The following is a 17,500-nucleotide window of genomic DNA, read 5'->3' as shown; positions in this document are numbered from 1 at the left end:
GCCTCCCCAATAAAACCATTAAACAGCTTCAACTTGTACAAAACGCAGCTGCAAGGGTTCTTACAAAGACAAGGAAGTTCGACCACATTACTCCAATTTTAAGATCGCTGCATTGGCTCCCAGTAAGCTACAGAATTGATTTTAAGGCTATGCTACTTGTGTTTAAATCACTAAATGGAATGGGACCCACATATCTACTGGATATGTTTCAGCTGTATGCACCAACTAGGTCACTAAGGTCAACGGAGAAGAATTTGCTGGTGATTCCAAAAGTCAAAACAAAGTGTGGAGAGGCAGCCTTTAGCTTCTATGCTTCAAAGCTTTGGAACCAGCTTCCAGATGACATAAAAAATGCACCCACTATTGATAGCTTTAAATCTAGACTCAAGACAAAGCTGTTCTCAGATGCTTTCCCCTAGCTTAAATTACTTATTCTTATTATTTTTATTTTTTATTTAATTTGTTTCATTTTATTTTATTTTATTATTATTTTTACCTTATGTTTTATCTTAATGTTTTTAAATGCTTTTTGACTCTAATTCATTTCCTTCTTTCTTCCCTGTTTCCTTTCATTTACATTTGTTAACTTTGTGAAGCACATTGAGTTGCACCTGTGTATGAAATGCGCTACATAAATAAACTTGCCTTGCCTTGCCTTGCCTTGTGTGTGTGTGTGTGTGTGTGTGTGTGTGTGTGTGTTTGTGTGTGTGTGTGTTTAAAGGGTGATACACAGTCATACTGTGCCGATTGCGGGGTAAAGCATAGACGTACTGTCAGCGGGGGGTGGGGGGGGGGGTGGGGGAGTGTGTATTCCCTCATAGTGGCCCTGCGTGCGATTGCAGGATAAAGGGCGTGGTGGTTTTTTTCCCGCCGAGAATTCCAAGACTTCGATGACGTCAATCCAGCTGGCTGTCTAAAACGAGTCAAAAAATATTTTGACTCACACCCAAAAATCTGAGAATGTGTCCAGTTTTATTACAAATAAAAATAAATACAAACAAAAGTTGCAATGAGATGCAGAAATGATAAAGTCTATTGTTTTACAACTGCAAGACAATTGCCACCTGAAACGTAATTCTACCACTAACAAAGACGCTACTTGCTACTAATTTAAACAGTTGTGGCGTAATTAGACATGAATGATAGCATATGACATTCTTTCCTTATTCAGGTTTTACAGTCCAGGTGGTTAAAATGCCAAACAAAAGGCGTTTTTAAATACATTAGATACATCTAATGGCCATATTAACAATTAGTTTAGCAGCTGTCAGACAAACCCATTCAAACTCTACAGGACATTAGCGAACCCTGTTTTAGAAGCTAGCTACCACACTACAAATGAAAAAAGAGGCTTCTTGCTATTAATTTAAAAAGTTGTGGCGTAATTAGACATGAATGATAGCATACAAGATTCTCTCTTTATTCAGGTTTTACAGTTCAGGTGGTTAAAATGCCAAACAAAAGGCGTTTTTAAATACAATAGATACATCTAATGGCCATATTATCAACTATCTTAGCAACTGTCACTCAAACCCATTCAAACTCAACAGGATATTAGTCAACCCTGTTTTAGGAGCTAGCTATGCCACACTACAAACGAACAAAGAGGCTTCTTTGCTACTACAAACTAATATCCATTTCATGACGACGGCCTTTAATGGATGTTTTTTTAAATGATTTTTTGGGAGTTGTACTACTGAAATAGAACACCGTTTCTCTTCTCCATGTCAGGTAAACTCCAGTGATTTCCTGCCAAGTCACCGCATCGTGCTTTTCCTTTTCTTTATTCAAGTCTCTGCGGTAGGGTGGAACAATAGAACACCACTGACCTATCAGGGCCAAGTACTGCCTGCACTGCTGCAAGCACATTGACCAATCACAGTCCAAGAGCATAGCTCAGCTCACGGACATTTCAGCCTGGGCGAACCATGCGTGTAGCGCAGCCTGCCAATTGGTACCTCAGTTGAGGTGTAAACCCCGCTTAGGTGTGCGTGTGTGTGTGTGTGTGTGTGTGTGTGTGTGTCAGGTGCGTACTCTGACACCTGTGGTAATGATCGTGTGCTGTGTGTGTGTGTGTGTGTGTGTGTGTGTGTGTGTGTGTGTGTGTGTGTGTGTGTGTGTGTGTGTGTGTGTGTGTGTGTGTGTGTGTGTGTGTGTGTGTGTGTGTGTGTGTGTGTGTGTGTGTGTGTGTGTCAGGTGCGTACTCTGACACCTGTGGTAATGATCGTGTGCTGGCCAGCGTGTCCGAGTTCATCTCAAGGAGAGACGGAGGCCTCGCAGCCGACCCCAAACACACACACCTGTACATCACCTCCGGACACCAACGAGGACTTATGGTAAACACACACACACACACACACACACACACACACACACACACACACACACACACACACACACACACACACACACACACACACACACACACACACACACACACACACACACACACAGGTAGACACACACACACACACACACACACACACACACATACACTCCAAGGTTCACGTTAGCCGACTGTGGCCGCACATTGGCCGTTTTGCATGCATGAATGACCGGCAAAATAAAATGTGACCGGCCAAAATGTCAGACAAAAACCACTACAATTAACCAGTAAATAATATTGGCTCATTTTAAATACTGAATGTTACAAAACACCAGTAATATGAAATTGAACAAAGCTGAAAATAATTGCGAATAGCCTAAATGAACGTGTCATAAACAGCACGCAATAGTGTTGCTTGCGCTCTCATCCCCACGTCGTTGTCCCCAGGTTATGCTTCCCAATCACTTGACTCACGCTGGCTGCTGTCGAGGAACAATTCTGCTTTTTGTAGCCTATTTTACCAATATATCAGTGAACACAACAAAGGGCATTGCATTTGCAAAACCGTTTCATGCCCAGTTGCGAAGTCAACTGTTTGGGACTCAATGCGATGGCATGCGCAGCATTGCAGCATCGAATCACTTTCACTTTTACCTCTGCTGAAAAATGGTGGTGGATCTCCAAGTATGCAACAGTAGAGGGTCAAATTAAATATTTCACGAGAAGTCCCAGCGAAAGAGCATGCAGGGCTTTTTTTCATCACCGGCCAAAATGGATGTAACTCACACGCCCACATATACAGAGCGTCGTACGGAACGTGTCGATTCCATCACTTTTGAGAGCGCATGGAACACATTGCAATACAGTTCAAATTTCAGAATTGTCGTTTCTGTTACTGCACTGCCATTACAGTCATGTCCTCGTTACCCTGTCTGAGTAGGGAAATCCTCTTCGGTTTAGCGGACAAAACACAAAGTTTTCAGTCGATAACTTAGGCTAGATATGCGTGCAGCATGTTGGGTGGCCGCTTTTTTTTCAGTTCGAGCTCTCGGGTGTGTGAAAGAGAGCACGCATTTGCTCCCCGTGCATACAAGCAGGGCTCTAAAGCACCAGCCAACTGGCCAAATGCTAGTGAAATTTAAGTTTTGCTAGAAAAGACTGATTTACTAGCCACTTTGACCCATTAGGGAGTGTGTTGTTGGCTATATGAGGGAAGGTCCGTTAGATATTCCAAATGTCTGCAATACAGCCGGCCACTTGTCCGGCCAGTGACAATTCTAGCGTGAACACCCTATACACACACACACACATGTGTATGAAGTCGTGTGTAGGTGTATGTGCTTGTAGGTGTATGTGTGTCGTCAGCGTATGAGTATGATGTTAAAGGAGAATTCTGGCCGTCGTTGGTGTCTAGAGGTGATGTAGAGGTGTGTGTGTGTGTGTGTGTGTGTGTGTGTGTGTGTGTGTGTGTGTGTGTGTGTGTGTGTGTGTGTGTCTGACCTGTATGTACTGGTGTGCCTGCTTTACCATGTTGGTCGCGTGTGTGTGTGTGTGTGTGTGTGTGTGTGTCACGTGTGCTTTAAGGTAGTGTATTGTAGTATAGTATATTACATGTAGTGTAGAGTACTGTAGTATAGTAGCTTGTGTGTGTCTACTTTGCTCTGCTTTGCCAGGTTATCCTGAAGCTGCTGGCGTGTGGGCGTGGCCAAACCCAACAGCAGCCAGCCGTGCTGATCCCGGAGCCACACCCCCACACTCTGCCCCGCCTCCTGGATGTGATTGGCTTAGCCGCGCTCCCCTATAGGCTGCAGGAGGACAGGGGGTGGGGCCTGGAGAAAACGGAGCTGCAGAGAGTCATCCAGGCCGCTGGGGGGCGCTATAACCCCAGAGCCATTTACATCCCCAACCCAGGAGACCCCACTGGTAAACATAAACATATTATTATTATTATTATTGTTATTATTATTATTATTATTATTATTATTATTATTATTATTATTATTATTATTATTATTATTATATTATTATTATTATTATTATCATCATTATTATTATTATTATTATTGTTATTATTTACATTTCCCCCGATTGGCCAACAGTGAAAAATGGCAAAATTGTGACAAGATGCAATGCTGGAAAATGAATCTGTCTGGTTGAGCACAGTTAGTACACAAGTTGTCCTTAATTCCTACCTCGTAATTATGACACTATCTATGTAAATTTGCCTTTCGAGGGGCCCCACAGCAACCTGTAGCCTAGGGGCCCCAGGCCATCTTAATCAGGGGCCCCACAGCAACCTGTAGCCTAGGGGCCCCAGGCCATCTTAATCCGGCCCTGTGTGTGTGACATATACCGTATTCTCTGATTCTGAGTTTCTATTTCACCCTTATCTAAAGTTACCGTTATTATTTGTATTATTATTATTATTATAACTTATGTAAAGTGACCGTTCTCGGAGTGAAGAGATGTCAAATATCTGACAGAGTAGAAACAAAAACGGTGCATACCAATATGTAATGCACCCCCAACGGTGCATACCAATATGTAAACTACGGTGCATACCAATATGTAAACTACGGTGCATACCAATATGTAAACTACGGTGCATACCAATATGTAAACTACGGTGCATACCAATATGTAAACTACGGTGCATACCAATATGTAAACTACGGTGCACTAACACGCGCCAGGTAGCCAAATGCGGGTGAAAGTCGGCGTTGGCTAGTAGATACCGAAGGTTCACTAGCCATTCTGGCGGGTCCGTTACTATTCTGAATGACGAGGCACCGCATTTTGTAATTTTTTTCTTCGGACCGTCTTTGCCACAAAAGCAATTGTGTTGTCCTCACTGCAGTGTATGAACTGAAGCTATCCAACCAGTTAAACTCTGATGCAATAACCAGGAGTCTGTTCTGTAGTTAACATTTCACTGTTGTTTATCTGAAGAATCCAGCATTACATGGCAGAGTGAAAACTGTAACAAAACAAAGTTTGACTGTTTTTAACATAAAGCTCAGCTTCACATGAAGTCTCATGAAGTCTCATTGTAAATACATGTAAATAAAAACGATCTTTTTAACCTATTTATTACATTCTCTTCCTAACATAAACTTAACTTAAACTATCAATATTTCAATTTAGCAAGGCATTCACTTACGACTTTGCTTCTAGCATCGTTCACGGAGGAATTCTTTGAAGTAGAAACCGATTTCAGTAGACAGGAACTGAACGTGAAGTAACTGATGACAAGACAGGAAGTGGTAAAGAAAATACAGGAAACGGTATCAAAATAAAAGTGCTATTCTTTCTCAAAGTGTCAATATAAAAGTTTCACTACATACATCGCCCTAATGGCGACACACTCCCCGCCTGACCACTGTGAGGTCACCACAATAAACATTAAACTCAAACAAGAATCACATCTGAAGCATCAGTCCTTACGGAGAAGCAAAACAGTTTCGGTAACTGGTCTAAGGTAAGTCTTTGATTGTCCTTGGTTTGCTGTCCTTAATTCCACCTTACGGACTCTTCCATCTGTTCCAGGAATAGCCTTTGTGACCACTGCCAAAGGCCAGTTGTTGCGGGCAGCTTGGTTGTCTTTGAGGAGGACGATGTCACCGTCTTGCAGGTTCTGGTGGGACCTTGTCCATTTCAGGACTTTGTAGGGTTGACAGGTACGATTGTCTCCAACGGTTCCAGAATAAGTTGGATAAGGCTTGTACTTGTCTCCACTGCTTAGTGAGGAGGTCCCTGTCTGAGAAGTCACCTGGAGGTGGTGGGGCACCAGCTTTCTGTGTTAACAGCATCGATGGTGTGAGGATGTATGGATTCTCTGGATCATTTGACACTGGAACTAGTGGTCTTGCATTCAGAATTGCGGTCACTTCTGCCATTAGAGTGCACAGAACTTCATGAGTAAGACGAGTGCTGTGGTCACGGAGCATCGAATCCAGGATTCTTCGGGCTACCCCAATGAGGCGCTCCCATGAACCCCCCATGTGTGAGGCATGGGGCGGGTTAAACACCCAGGAGCATCCTTGTTGGTGCAGGTATCTCTGCACCGCGCTGTCTGGTTGATCTGCACTCAGCCCAAGTTCTTTACAGGCCCCAATGAAATTTGTGCCGCAGTCTGACCTCAGTTGTTTGGCTGGTCCTCTGATGGCAAAGAAACGCCTCAACGCGTTTATGCAGCTTGAGGTGTCCATTGAGGTAATCACCTCGATGTGAACTGCTCTGGAGCTCATGCAGCAGAATAGGATGGCCCAGCACTTGCTCTCAGGTTGCGTCCCTCTGGTGCGTCTGGCGGAGACGTGCCAGGGCCCGAAAACATCTAGGCCCACATACGTGAAGGGAGGGCAGGTTGTGAGGCGCTCTGCGGGCAAATCTGCCATCTGTTGTTCCTGCATCCTTCGTCTAAGTTTGCGACAGGTGATGCACTTGTGAATAGTTGAGTTCACAAGCCGCTTGCCTCCCAGGATCCAGAGTCCAGCAGCTCGTACAGCTCCTTCTGTTAGATGACGGCCCTGATGCTTTACTTGAGCATGATGGTATCTGGTAAGTAGCAAGGACACGTGGTGTTCTTTTGGGAGAATGACCGGGTTCTTTTGTTCGATGGACACATCCGCATTCTTCAGTCTGCCTCCAATGCAGAGGAGGTCACCCTGTAAGATCGGGTTGAGGGAGCGTAGACAGCTGCTTAACGGAACTTGCATTCCTCTCTCCAGAGCTTCAAATTCCTTCACAAATGTGTTCCTCTGAACAGCTCTGATGATGACTTCTCTTGCCTGGGAAAGCTCATCCACTGAGTGAGGTAAGTCACAATGATGCCAACCCTTACACTTGCCTGTCGGAGCCTTGCAGGATTTTGCTATATGAATCAGGAGTGCGATGGCGCGTTGGAGAGTGTCGAATGTGGAGAACCTTTCAAAGCGTTCTGTGCTGAGAACTTCCCCTTGCAGATTGGTGAGGAAGCTTTTCACAATTGGACGGACCTCTCCATATGACTCCGGTGAGACTAAGTTGAATGACTGACCTGGGTCTGGCTGAATGGACGGCTTGCGCAGGAAGGTTGGTCCCTTGAACCACATCGTCTGTGTGAGGCGTGCTGCTGGAACCGACCGTGATGCCAGGTCAGCTGGATTGTCTTCTGTGTTCACGTAGTACCATTGTTCAGGAATGGTGGATTGGCGTATATGCTGGACACGATTTTGACATACACATAGAACCGTCTGGATTGGTTGTAAATGTATCCAAGGACAACTTTGCTATCAGTGTAGAACTTGGTGGCATCCAGCTTTAGATCCAATTCATCCTGAATCAACTCAGCCATTTCCACAGCTAAGACTGCTGCACACAGTTCAAGTCTTGGAATGGTTGGGTCTGATTTAGGGGCAAGTTTGGCTTTTGCCATGACAAATCCAACGTCCACTGTGTCTCCTTTGATGGCTTTCAAGTAGGCCACGGCACCAATAGCCTTCACAGATGCGTCGCTGAAGACGTGGAGTTCTAATCGCTCAGTCTTGGTTGGACAGATGCCTGTGTACATCCTTGGTATGTGAAAGTGCCTTAAGTCTTGAAGCGAGTTTCTCCAAGACTCCCACTTGCCTAACTTATCTTCAGGCAATGGGGTGTCCCACTCCAATGTCTCAGAATTCAACTCTCTTAGAAGGTCCCTGCCTTGGATCGTAACTGGAGCCAGAAACCCTAAAGGGTCAAAGACACTGTTCACCATGGAAAGAACCCCTCGACGGGTGAATGGTTTGGTGTCGGTTGACACAGAGAAGGTGAATGTGTCGCTTGCTATTTCCCACAGGAGCCCCAAGCTGCGTTGGGTGGGTGACTCATCTCCGCTGAGGTCTACATCCTTCTTGGCTTGTATGCAGTCCTCGGTTGGGAAGGCTTCCAAGACAGCCTGACTGTTTGAGGCAAATTTGTGGAGCCTCAGGTTAGACTCTGCAAGTGAGGCTTGAGTCCTACGGAGCAGCCCAATAGCCTCTGCATCAGTTGGAACAGAACAGAGGCCGTCGTCAACATAAAAGTGCCGTTCGACAAAGTTGACAGTGTCTGCTCCATACTTCTCTGCGCCATACCTGATGGCTCTTCTGAGCCCATAGATTGCCACTGCAGGAGACGGGCTGTTTCCAAAAACATGAACTTTCATTCTGAAGTCAATGACCTCGTTGGCTACGTTGTTGTCTTTGAACCATAGGAATCGCAGGTAGTTTCTGTGCTCTTCGGCCACAAGGAAGCAATAGAACATTTGTTGAATATCCGCCATCACAGCGACCTTGTCTTTTCGGAACCGCATGAGCACTCCTAGAAGGGTGTTGTTCAGATCTGGTCCTGTCAAGAGGACATTGTTCAAGGAGATTCCAGACTGTTGGGCACTTGAATCAAACACAACCCTGATTTGATCAGGTTTCTGTGGGTGATACACTGCAAAGCTTGGTAAATACCAGCGCTCTTCTTCTCTTAGCTCTGGTGCCACCTCAGCATGGTTGTTTTTCAGCAGTTTGTCCATGAATTCCAGGTATTGCTTTTGCATTTCTGGCTTTCTTCTGAATTGGCGTTGGAGTGATTCAAATCGTTTGAGTGCTTGCTCGCGGTTGTTGGGAAGCTGTTGCCTTGGTTGTCTGAACGGCAATGGAGCAACCCAGCTGTGTGAATCGTTCCTGTAGACTTCTTTGTCCATCATTTTTAGGAAGGTTTCATCTTCAATCGAAGGTGCTAGCTTATTATCCTGTTCAGTGCGGTCAAACACATGTTGACCCAGACTGTCTTCTTTGGCTCTGGGTGGTAAGGTGCTGTTGTGAAGTTCCTCTTTAATGTGCAGATGGCTTGTGCATGGCTGAAAGAGTGAGGGCCGATGACAGTCGACCATGGTCGTCCGGAAGGAACTGACATTTGGCTTGTGTGTGTTCCCTAGGCAAACTTCTCCTACCAGCACCCAGCCCAAGTCAAGGCGCTGCGCAAAGGGTGCATTGGCGGGGCCATTTATTTGTTCCCGTACTTTGTGTGCTCTGATTGTGTCTCTCCCTAGTAGCAGGAGGATCTCAGCTGTGGGGTCCAGCTCTGGGATGTGTTCTGCTACTTTTGACAGGTGAGGCTGATGAAGAGCAGCATTTGGTGTGGGAATTCCGGACCTATTATCAGGTACGTCATTGCACTCAGTGAGTGGTGGTAAGGGGATCGTAACTTTTCCATCGAGGGACTGCACGATAAAATCTGATGCCCTTCTGCCTGAAGTTTCCACTAGACCTGAACATGTTTTCGGATGGTAAGGATATGGCTTAGTGTGAATGTTAAACTTGTCAAAGAAACTGGACTTAGCCAACGACCGGTTGCTTTGGTCGTCTAACACGACGTAGGCCTTGATGGCTTTGTCTGGGTGGTCTTTCTGGTACACTCTTGCCAGACATATCTTGGAGCATGACCGTCCAACTTGTCCTGTGCCGCATACTGCTGTGCAGCTTGAGCTAATCTCACTGGTGTCGTTTACCGCTTCTCCCTCCCCGCCATGCTGTGGCGAGGTCAGAGGAGTTGTAGGTAGCGGTGCTGGTCCAGGGTGCATCGCTGAGACATGTTGGGTGCTGTCACACTCAGAACACTTCACAATTGTAGTGCAATCCCTTGCCATATGGTTGGTGGAACTACAGCACCTGAAGCAGATTCCGTTTTCTTTCAGAAATACCTTCCTATCATCCAGAGTTTCAGCTCTGAAGGCTTTGCACTTCTTCAGTGGGTGGGGTTTTGCATGTATTGGGCAGATGTTACTCGGATCCCTGGAGACGATTGCCTCTGTAGGAGAGACATTGATCTTGTGAACTGCAATGGGTTTCTGGATGGTTTTAGGAAAGGCACTTTCAGCTCTGACAGACGATGTTGTAGCGGTATTTAAAAAGGCAAAGCTGGGGTCATTTCTTTTCTTGGCCTCATAGGATATGAATTTTTTGAAGTAATCAAATGGTGGGAACCGTCCTTTATTTGTTTCTTTATACTTGGAGCCGGCGGAGATCCATTTTTCCTGGAGTCCATATGGCAGCTTGGTCACTATAGGCTCAATTCCACGCGTTGTGTCCAGGTAGGACAGGCCTGGTAAGTAACCATCCTCCTTAGCACACTGTACGCTATAAAGGACTTTTTTTTAGGAAAAGCACAAAAGCACAACAAATACCTCTTAATGTATGTCCTCTACAAGTCTTCTGTTGTCCAGTCTTGCACTTTAAATGTCTGTATGAGCACTGTCTATGTCCATACTGTCTTAAGTCCATGTATAAGTACTGTCTATGTCTATACTGTCTATGTCCTTACCTAGATTAGTCTATGTCTGTATGGGAAAGCAAGAAATGTAATTTCAAATTCTTTGTATGACCAGTGCATGTAAAGAAATTGACAATAAAACCTACTTGACTTGACCTCCATAAGCAGGTCAGCCAGCTCTCGTAGCTTCAGATTTTCCTTGGCTGAGAGTCTGGGAAACGCGTCCAGTCGGGTGAAGAGGGCCTTTTCGATCACCTCTGGGGCTGCATAACACTCTTGGAGACGTTCCCAGGCTTTCACCAGCGCTGTTTGTGGTTTTGCTATGTGCACTGCACGGAGCCGTTTCACCTGGTTGCTGGATTCTTTACCAAGCCATCGTGTCATCAAGTCCAATTCCTCAGTGGCTGTGAGACCAAGTCCTTGAGTGGCATTTTTGTATGAGGACAGCCAAGTACGATAATTTTCAGGTTTATCATCAAACTCGTACAAACTTGTGTTCACTAGGTCACGCCGAGCTAAATATTGTGCCAGGTTTTGGGTTGCAGGCACACTTTGAGTATTTGTCTGCTGGGGGGTGAAGGATGGAGCCCCAATATTCAAGTCACTGATATGTGAGGTGAGACTCTTGGGAATAATCTCAGGCCCGTCTGTGGTAAATGGATTCTGGCTGATTGACTGTTCGGCTGCTGGTGGCGCATAGTCAAAGTCATAGTCTGGAAAATCCACATTGTTTATGCAGTCATGTGAAGACACAGGTGGCTGGTGGTGTGAAACAAAGGGGTTGTTCGGGCTGTAACTGAGAGTGGCATTGATGGTTGGCTGTGTTGGTGGTGGACTAGCCCTCCTGGCTGTTTGTTGGACAGGGTTAGTGGAATGGAAGTGAGTTTGGATGTATTCGCTTGTTCGTTCAAGTTTACTTTGTTCTGTTGAATTTGTTTCATCTAGCACAATGTAATTGTTGCTCTCTGTAACCGCTGACTCCCAGACAGCTGCTACGGCTTCAGCTTCTGCTGCCTTACGGCAGGTGGCTAGTGTCTCAATTTCAGTCTCTTTTTTAACTTTCTCTATCTTAGCTTTGGCCTCTTGCTGAGCATATTCGGCACGCACTTTTGCAGCTGCTGCTTTTGCTCGTGCGCGAAATAAAGCATTGGTTGATGAGGCAGATGAATGAAAGCTGCTCCCACTCCTGCTTGATTTATTAGATCTACTTTCCATCTTGACTCGAAGTTCAATGCTAATTTCTCAGTCTTTTCACTGTGTTGTCCTCACTGCAGTGTATGAACTGAAGCTATCCAACCAGTTAAACTCTGATGCAATAACCAGGAGTCTGTTCTGTAGTTAACATTTCACTGTTGTTTATCTGAAGAATCCAGCATTACATGGCAGAGTGAAAACTGTAACAAAACAAAGTTTGACTGTTTTTAACATAAAGCTCAGCCTCACATGAAGTCTCATGAAGTCTCATTGTAAATACATGTAAATAAAAACGATCTTTTTAACCTATTTATTACATTCTCTTCCTAACATAAACTTAACTTAAACTATCAATATTTCAATTTAGCAAGGCATTCACTTACGACTTTGCTTCTAGCATCGTTCACGGAGGAATTCTTTGAAGTAGAAACCGATTTCAGTAGACAGGAACTGAACGTGAAGTAACTGATGACAAGACAGGAAGTGGTAAAGAAAATACAGGAAACGGTATCAAAATAAAAGTGCTATTCTTTCTCAAAGTGTCAATATAAAAGTTTCACTACATACATCACCCTAATGGCGACACAGCAATACAATGCGATTTTGTGAGCCTACAATATCCATGAAGCACCTCTGTCACGTGTCACCTGTGTCTCACACAAGCCAGGAATCTGATAGATAAGAGTTAGTCTTGCGAAGAGGAGTGACAGCGAGCTACCGGGACATCAGCGTGCGTTTGGAAATGTCACTGGAAACCTTCACGTGAAAATAAAGTAGCGAAGTTCATCTCAACTGACCTGTTTTGCGATCTGTCATTAGTAAAATACTTAGTAGTAGTGGACATTAAAATGACCAAAGCAAGAGGAAAACACGTCAGTCTGTCTTACTCTTGTGAAAGTCTCAAGACTGATTAGCGCAGTGATAAGACAAGGACACATGCGGCATAATGTTTGGTTTAAATTATTTTCTGATTTCCCTGTAGACCTATGTCTTCATACCTTAATATTCCTCCATGTTTCTTGTGCTGTTGTTTCCGACTGTCAAATCGTTCTTAAAAAACGCGCAGTAGTAGCTTTCCAGACTGCACAAAAGCATCCCATTGCATGTCCCTTCGCAGGTGCCCGTCTCGCCTTGCGCCCGTTTATTTAAACAACTCACTATTAAACGGAATGAAAGGAAGTCGTAGCCCCTTCTGTAGTTACCGCATCTGTGCTTTCTAGTGGATACTTTTATAAGCAAATATTCCAGAAGAGGTGTTATTCCACATCCATGACCGAGGACAGGCGAACTTGGCAATGACTTTACGCTACGCCTATCTACTTTGCCCATCAATTTGGACGGCGACCTCCACAGATAGGCCTACATGACATGAAGAAGTCCCTCCAGATTAAAGACGAAAATATTTTGCTCTCGTGTAGCTTACATTTGTGCCCTTCCACAACACTGTGCTTGGTGTTTCTGCATGGTAAATATACTAGGCCTATAGGCTATGCCATTCCTCAGATCAGTAAATCTGTTCTTTGCATAGCATGCATGCATGGACCCGTTAATATGCCTAACAATTCTAATTATTAGGCCCTATAGCATATTATATTATACTGTATTATATTATATTATATTATATTATATTATATTATATTATATTATATTATATTATATTATATTATATTATATTATATTATATTATATTAGCCTACATTACATTATTAGGGCCTACAGCCTATTATATAATTCATTAAAGCTGCTATGATGGTTAAGAAAATTATGGCTAGTGAAAAGGCCCAATGGCTAGTGAGTCAGGAAAAGCACTAGCCAAAATGGCTGGTAAGCGAAAAAGTTAGTGTCAAGCACTGGTGCATACCAATATGTAAACTTGGTAAATGATGCATACCAATATGTAAACTTGCATACGGTGCATACCAATATGTTAACTACGGTGCATACCAATATGTAAACTACGGTGCATACCAATATGTAAACTACGGTGCATACCAATATGTAAACTACGGTGCATACCAATATGTAAACTTGTTCTTGTTCTTGATTGAAGTAAAAGGGGGTAAATACAGTAAATACAGTAACTACAGTATAGCAGCATATCTTGCCTCCAGGACACGTGCAGGACAGGAGGACCATACGACAGGTGATCGAGTTTGCTGCGGAGGAGAACCTGCTCTTATTGGTGGACGAGGTGAGGAGGGGGGAGGGGAGGAGGGGGGGAGGTGAGGAGGGGGGGGTGAGGAGGGGGAGGTGAGGAGGAGGGGGACGAGGTGAGGAGGGGGGGGAGGTGGGGAGGGGGAGGAGGTGAGAATAATAATAATAATAATAATAATTCTTACTGGTGGACGAGGCAATAATAATAATACTCACAATCATATTCATATTCATAATCATAAGAGTTCATGTGTAGGACATTTCATACAAAGATGATAAGCCTTCAGAGTATAAGCCTTTATGTGTTTGTGAGTGTGTGCGTGCGTGCGTGCATGTGTGTGCACGTCTGTGTGTGTGTGTGTCCTCATGCGTGTGTGTGTGCTTCTTCAGGTCTACCAGGACTGTGTGTTTGGGGAGGGGTGTGAGTTCCTGTCCTATAAGAGAGCTCTGTTCGAGATGGGCCCCGCCTCCTCGGGAGCCGTCAAGATGGCGTCATTCAACTCCCTCTCCAACGGCACCCTGGGAGAGTGAGTCCAACATGGACATTACATTTAAACATTACATTACATTTATTACATTTAAACATTACATTACACTACATTACATTTAAACATTACATTCATTACATTACATTTAAACATTACACTACATTACATTTAAACATTACATTACATTTATTACATTTAAATATTACATTACACTACATTACATTTAAACATTACATTACATTACATTTAAATATTACATTACAGTCATTACATCTAAACATTACATTACATTACATTTAAACATTACATGTATTACATTTAAATATTACATTTAAACATTACATTTAAACATTACATTACATTTAAACATTACATTACATTACATTACATTTAAACATTACATTACATTTATTACATTTAAACATTACATTACATTTAAACATTACATTACATTTATTACATTTAAACATTACATTACATTTAAACATTACATTACATTACATTACATTTAAACATTACATTACATTTATTACATTTAAAACATTACATCACACTACATTACATTACATTACATTTAAACATTACATTACATTTATTACATTTAAAACATTACATTACACTACATTACATTTAAACATTACATTACATTTATTACATTTAAAACATTACATATCACTACATTACATGTAAACATTACATTACATTTAAACATTACATTACATTTATTACATTTAAAACATTACATTCATTACATTACATCAGTGTTCCCCAACCACTGTGCCGCGGCAAACTAGTGTGCCATGAGAGATCGTCAGGTGTGCCGTGGATAATTCTTGTTTTCTTGTTGTGTGTGTGTGTTTTTTTTAAACGAATTCATCATTATTATCAGCAAATAATGCCCATGTCATTTTCTAGCAGTGTCTACTGTTGACTGGCTTCCTAATCATGAAATAATTCCTTATCACTAAATGGCAGCAGGTAGCGAATGGACAGAATAACAATTTGTAAATTGTAGGCCTACTTTGAAGTTTATAGCTTCTTTAAGAAGTGAACATGTCAAGTGCACTTTTTATTTGAAAGAGGAAATATAAAATATGATTTAAAAAATTGTTTTGTTTTCATTTGATTGCTATTCAAGAGACTTTTTAGGCGCCTATATTAACAATATAGTCATTCTTATCAGAGTATAATTTGTTTTCATTATTTAATCGTTTTTGGCTGGTGGTATGCCGCAAGATTTTTTTCAAGGCAAAAAGTGCGCCTTGGCACAGAAAAGGGAAACACTGCATTACACTACACTACACTACACTACATTACACTACACTACATTACACTACACTACATTACAATATATGGGAAACACTGCATTACATTACGCTTAGCTGCCACTTTTTATCCACAGACACTTAGGGCTTCCGCACACCGGCTCCGACAAAGTGCTGAGCACTGCTCAGCTAAAATTCGATTCCATTGTTTTCAATAGAACCACGCACACTGGCGCCGATGTCTGCGGACATTCGCCGAAGTCGGATAGCAATTAGAGACAAGTTCTATTTTGTCAGCGCCGCCCATTGACTATCAATGCAATGTTCGTGTGAAATTGGGTTTGAGGGTCCGAATTCTGTCGGAAGCAAAAGTGCGCCGCACTTTGTCGGAGCCGGTGTGCAGAAGCCCTTACAGATATGTACTTCCCACCTGGCTGCCTAAAAATCAGGCTACAAGTGCAGTGGGCCTATAGCAATGTTTCTCAATGGGGGCTCTACAGCCCCCCAGGGGGCATTGGGGAGCCCTAGGGGGGGCATTGAGAAGGATACAGCTGAGAGGGGGCGGTGCTCATTGCCATTGAGGGGCATCAGTCTATTTCCTTTTTTTAATACTAAGGGGGGCGTTGCCAAGCTTATGATGATGTCAAGGGGGCGTTGGGAAGCTTATGATGATGTCAAGGGGGCGTTGGGAAGCTTATGATGATGTCAAGGGGGCGTTGCCAGGCTTATGATGAGGTCAAGGGGGAACTGCCAAGCTTATGATGATGTCAAGGGGGAACTGCCAAGCTTATGATGATGTCAAGGGGGTACTGCCCAGCTTATGATGATGTCAAGGGGGTACTGCCAAGCTTATGATGATGTCAAGGGGGTACTGCCCAGCTTATGATGATGTCAAGGGGGCGTTGGGAAGGGGGTACTGCCAAGCTTATGATGATGTCAAGGGGGCGTTGGGAAGGGGGTACTGCCAAGCTTATGATGATGTCAAGGGGGCGTTGGGAAGCTTATGATGATGTCAAGGGGGCGTTGGGAAGGGGGTACTGCCACGCTTATGATGATGTCAAGGGGGCGTTGGGAAGGGGGAACTGCCAAGCTTATGATGATGTCAAGGGGGTGTTGCCAAGCTTATGATGATGTCAAGGGGGTACTGCCAAGCTTATGATGATGTCAAGGGGGTACTGCCAAGCTTATGATGATGTCAAGGGGGTGTTGCCAAGCTTATGATGATGTCAAGGGGGCGTTGGGAAGGGGGAACTGCCAAGCTTATGATGATGTCAAGGGGGCGTTGGGAAGGGGGTACTGCCAAGCTTATGATGATGTCAAGGGGGTGTTGCCAAGCTTATGATGATGTCAAGGGGGCGTTGGGAAGCTTATGATGAAGTGAAGGGGGCTTTTGTTCTGCGGGCATGGAAGGTGGCAGAGGTATGTGAGTGCGATACAATATGCGACCTTGCCTCCTGCACTTGTGCTTGTCTCCTCGTACCAGGAAGTAATATGTCATGATGACATCACTGACAACAGCATTATATTTCAATATCTTGCAAAAGCTGAATTGTAAACTCTTCTTCTCATTTGCAATTGGGATGGTGAATGAAAAACAGTCCCTCAAAAGTTGTTGTGGCTAGGCTGACAGCTGGGAAACTTTATTGTTTTCTCCATGGAGGAGGGGCCAGGAGGCGGGGCGAGGAAACAAGCACAAGTGGAGGAAGCAAGGCCGCATATTGAAACGCTCTCTACAACTACTAACCTGTATGCGGTCAGCTCCACCTTGGCGTACTCGCAGGTGACCAGTTCCGGGATGAGGGACAGGTGGG

At 43.8% G+C, this 17,500-nt stretch overlaps 1 protein-coding gene across 1 annotated transcript in view; it reads left to right on the top strand.

Moving 5' to 3' along the window:
• Positions 1–17,500, top strand: part of LOC134450496 (alanine aminotransferase 2-like) — a 36,925-nt gene that overhangs the window by 11,142 nt on the left and 8,283 nt on the right. Inside the window, exons 4-7 of the mRNA XM_063200338.1 lie at positions 2,197–2,336; positions 4,000–4,249; positions 13,894–13,973; positions 14,327–14,463. Coding sequence (XP_063056408.1) covers positions 2,197–2,336; positions 4,000–4,249; positions 13,894–13,973; positions 14,327–14,463 — 607 coding nt within the window. The remainder of the gene's footprint in view (positions 1–2,196; positions 2,337–3,999; positions 4,250–13,893; positions 13,974–14,326; positions 14,464–17,500) is intronic.

The sequence above is a fragment of the Engraulis encrasicolus genome, chromosome 6 (assembly GCF_034702125.1).
Source record: "Engraulis encrasicolus isolate BLACKSEA-1 chromosome 6, IST_EnEncr_1.0, whole genome shotgun sequence".
NCBI lineage: Eukaryota > Metazoa > Chordata > Actinopteri > Clupeiformes > Engraulidae > Engraulis > Engraulis encrasicolus.
The sequence above is the reverse complement of the archived record's forward strand: the minus strand, read 5'-3'. Positions and strand labels throughout refer to the sequence as shown.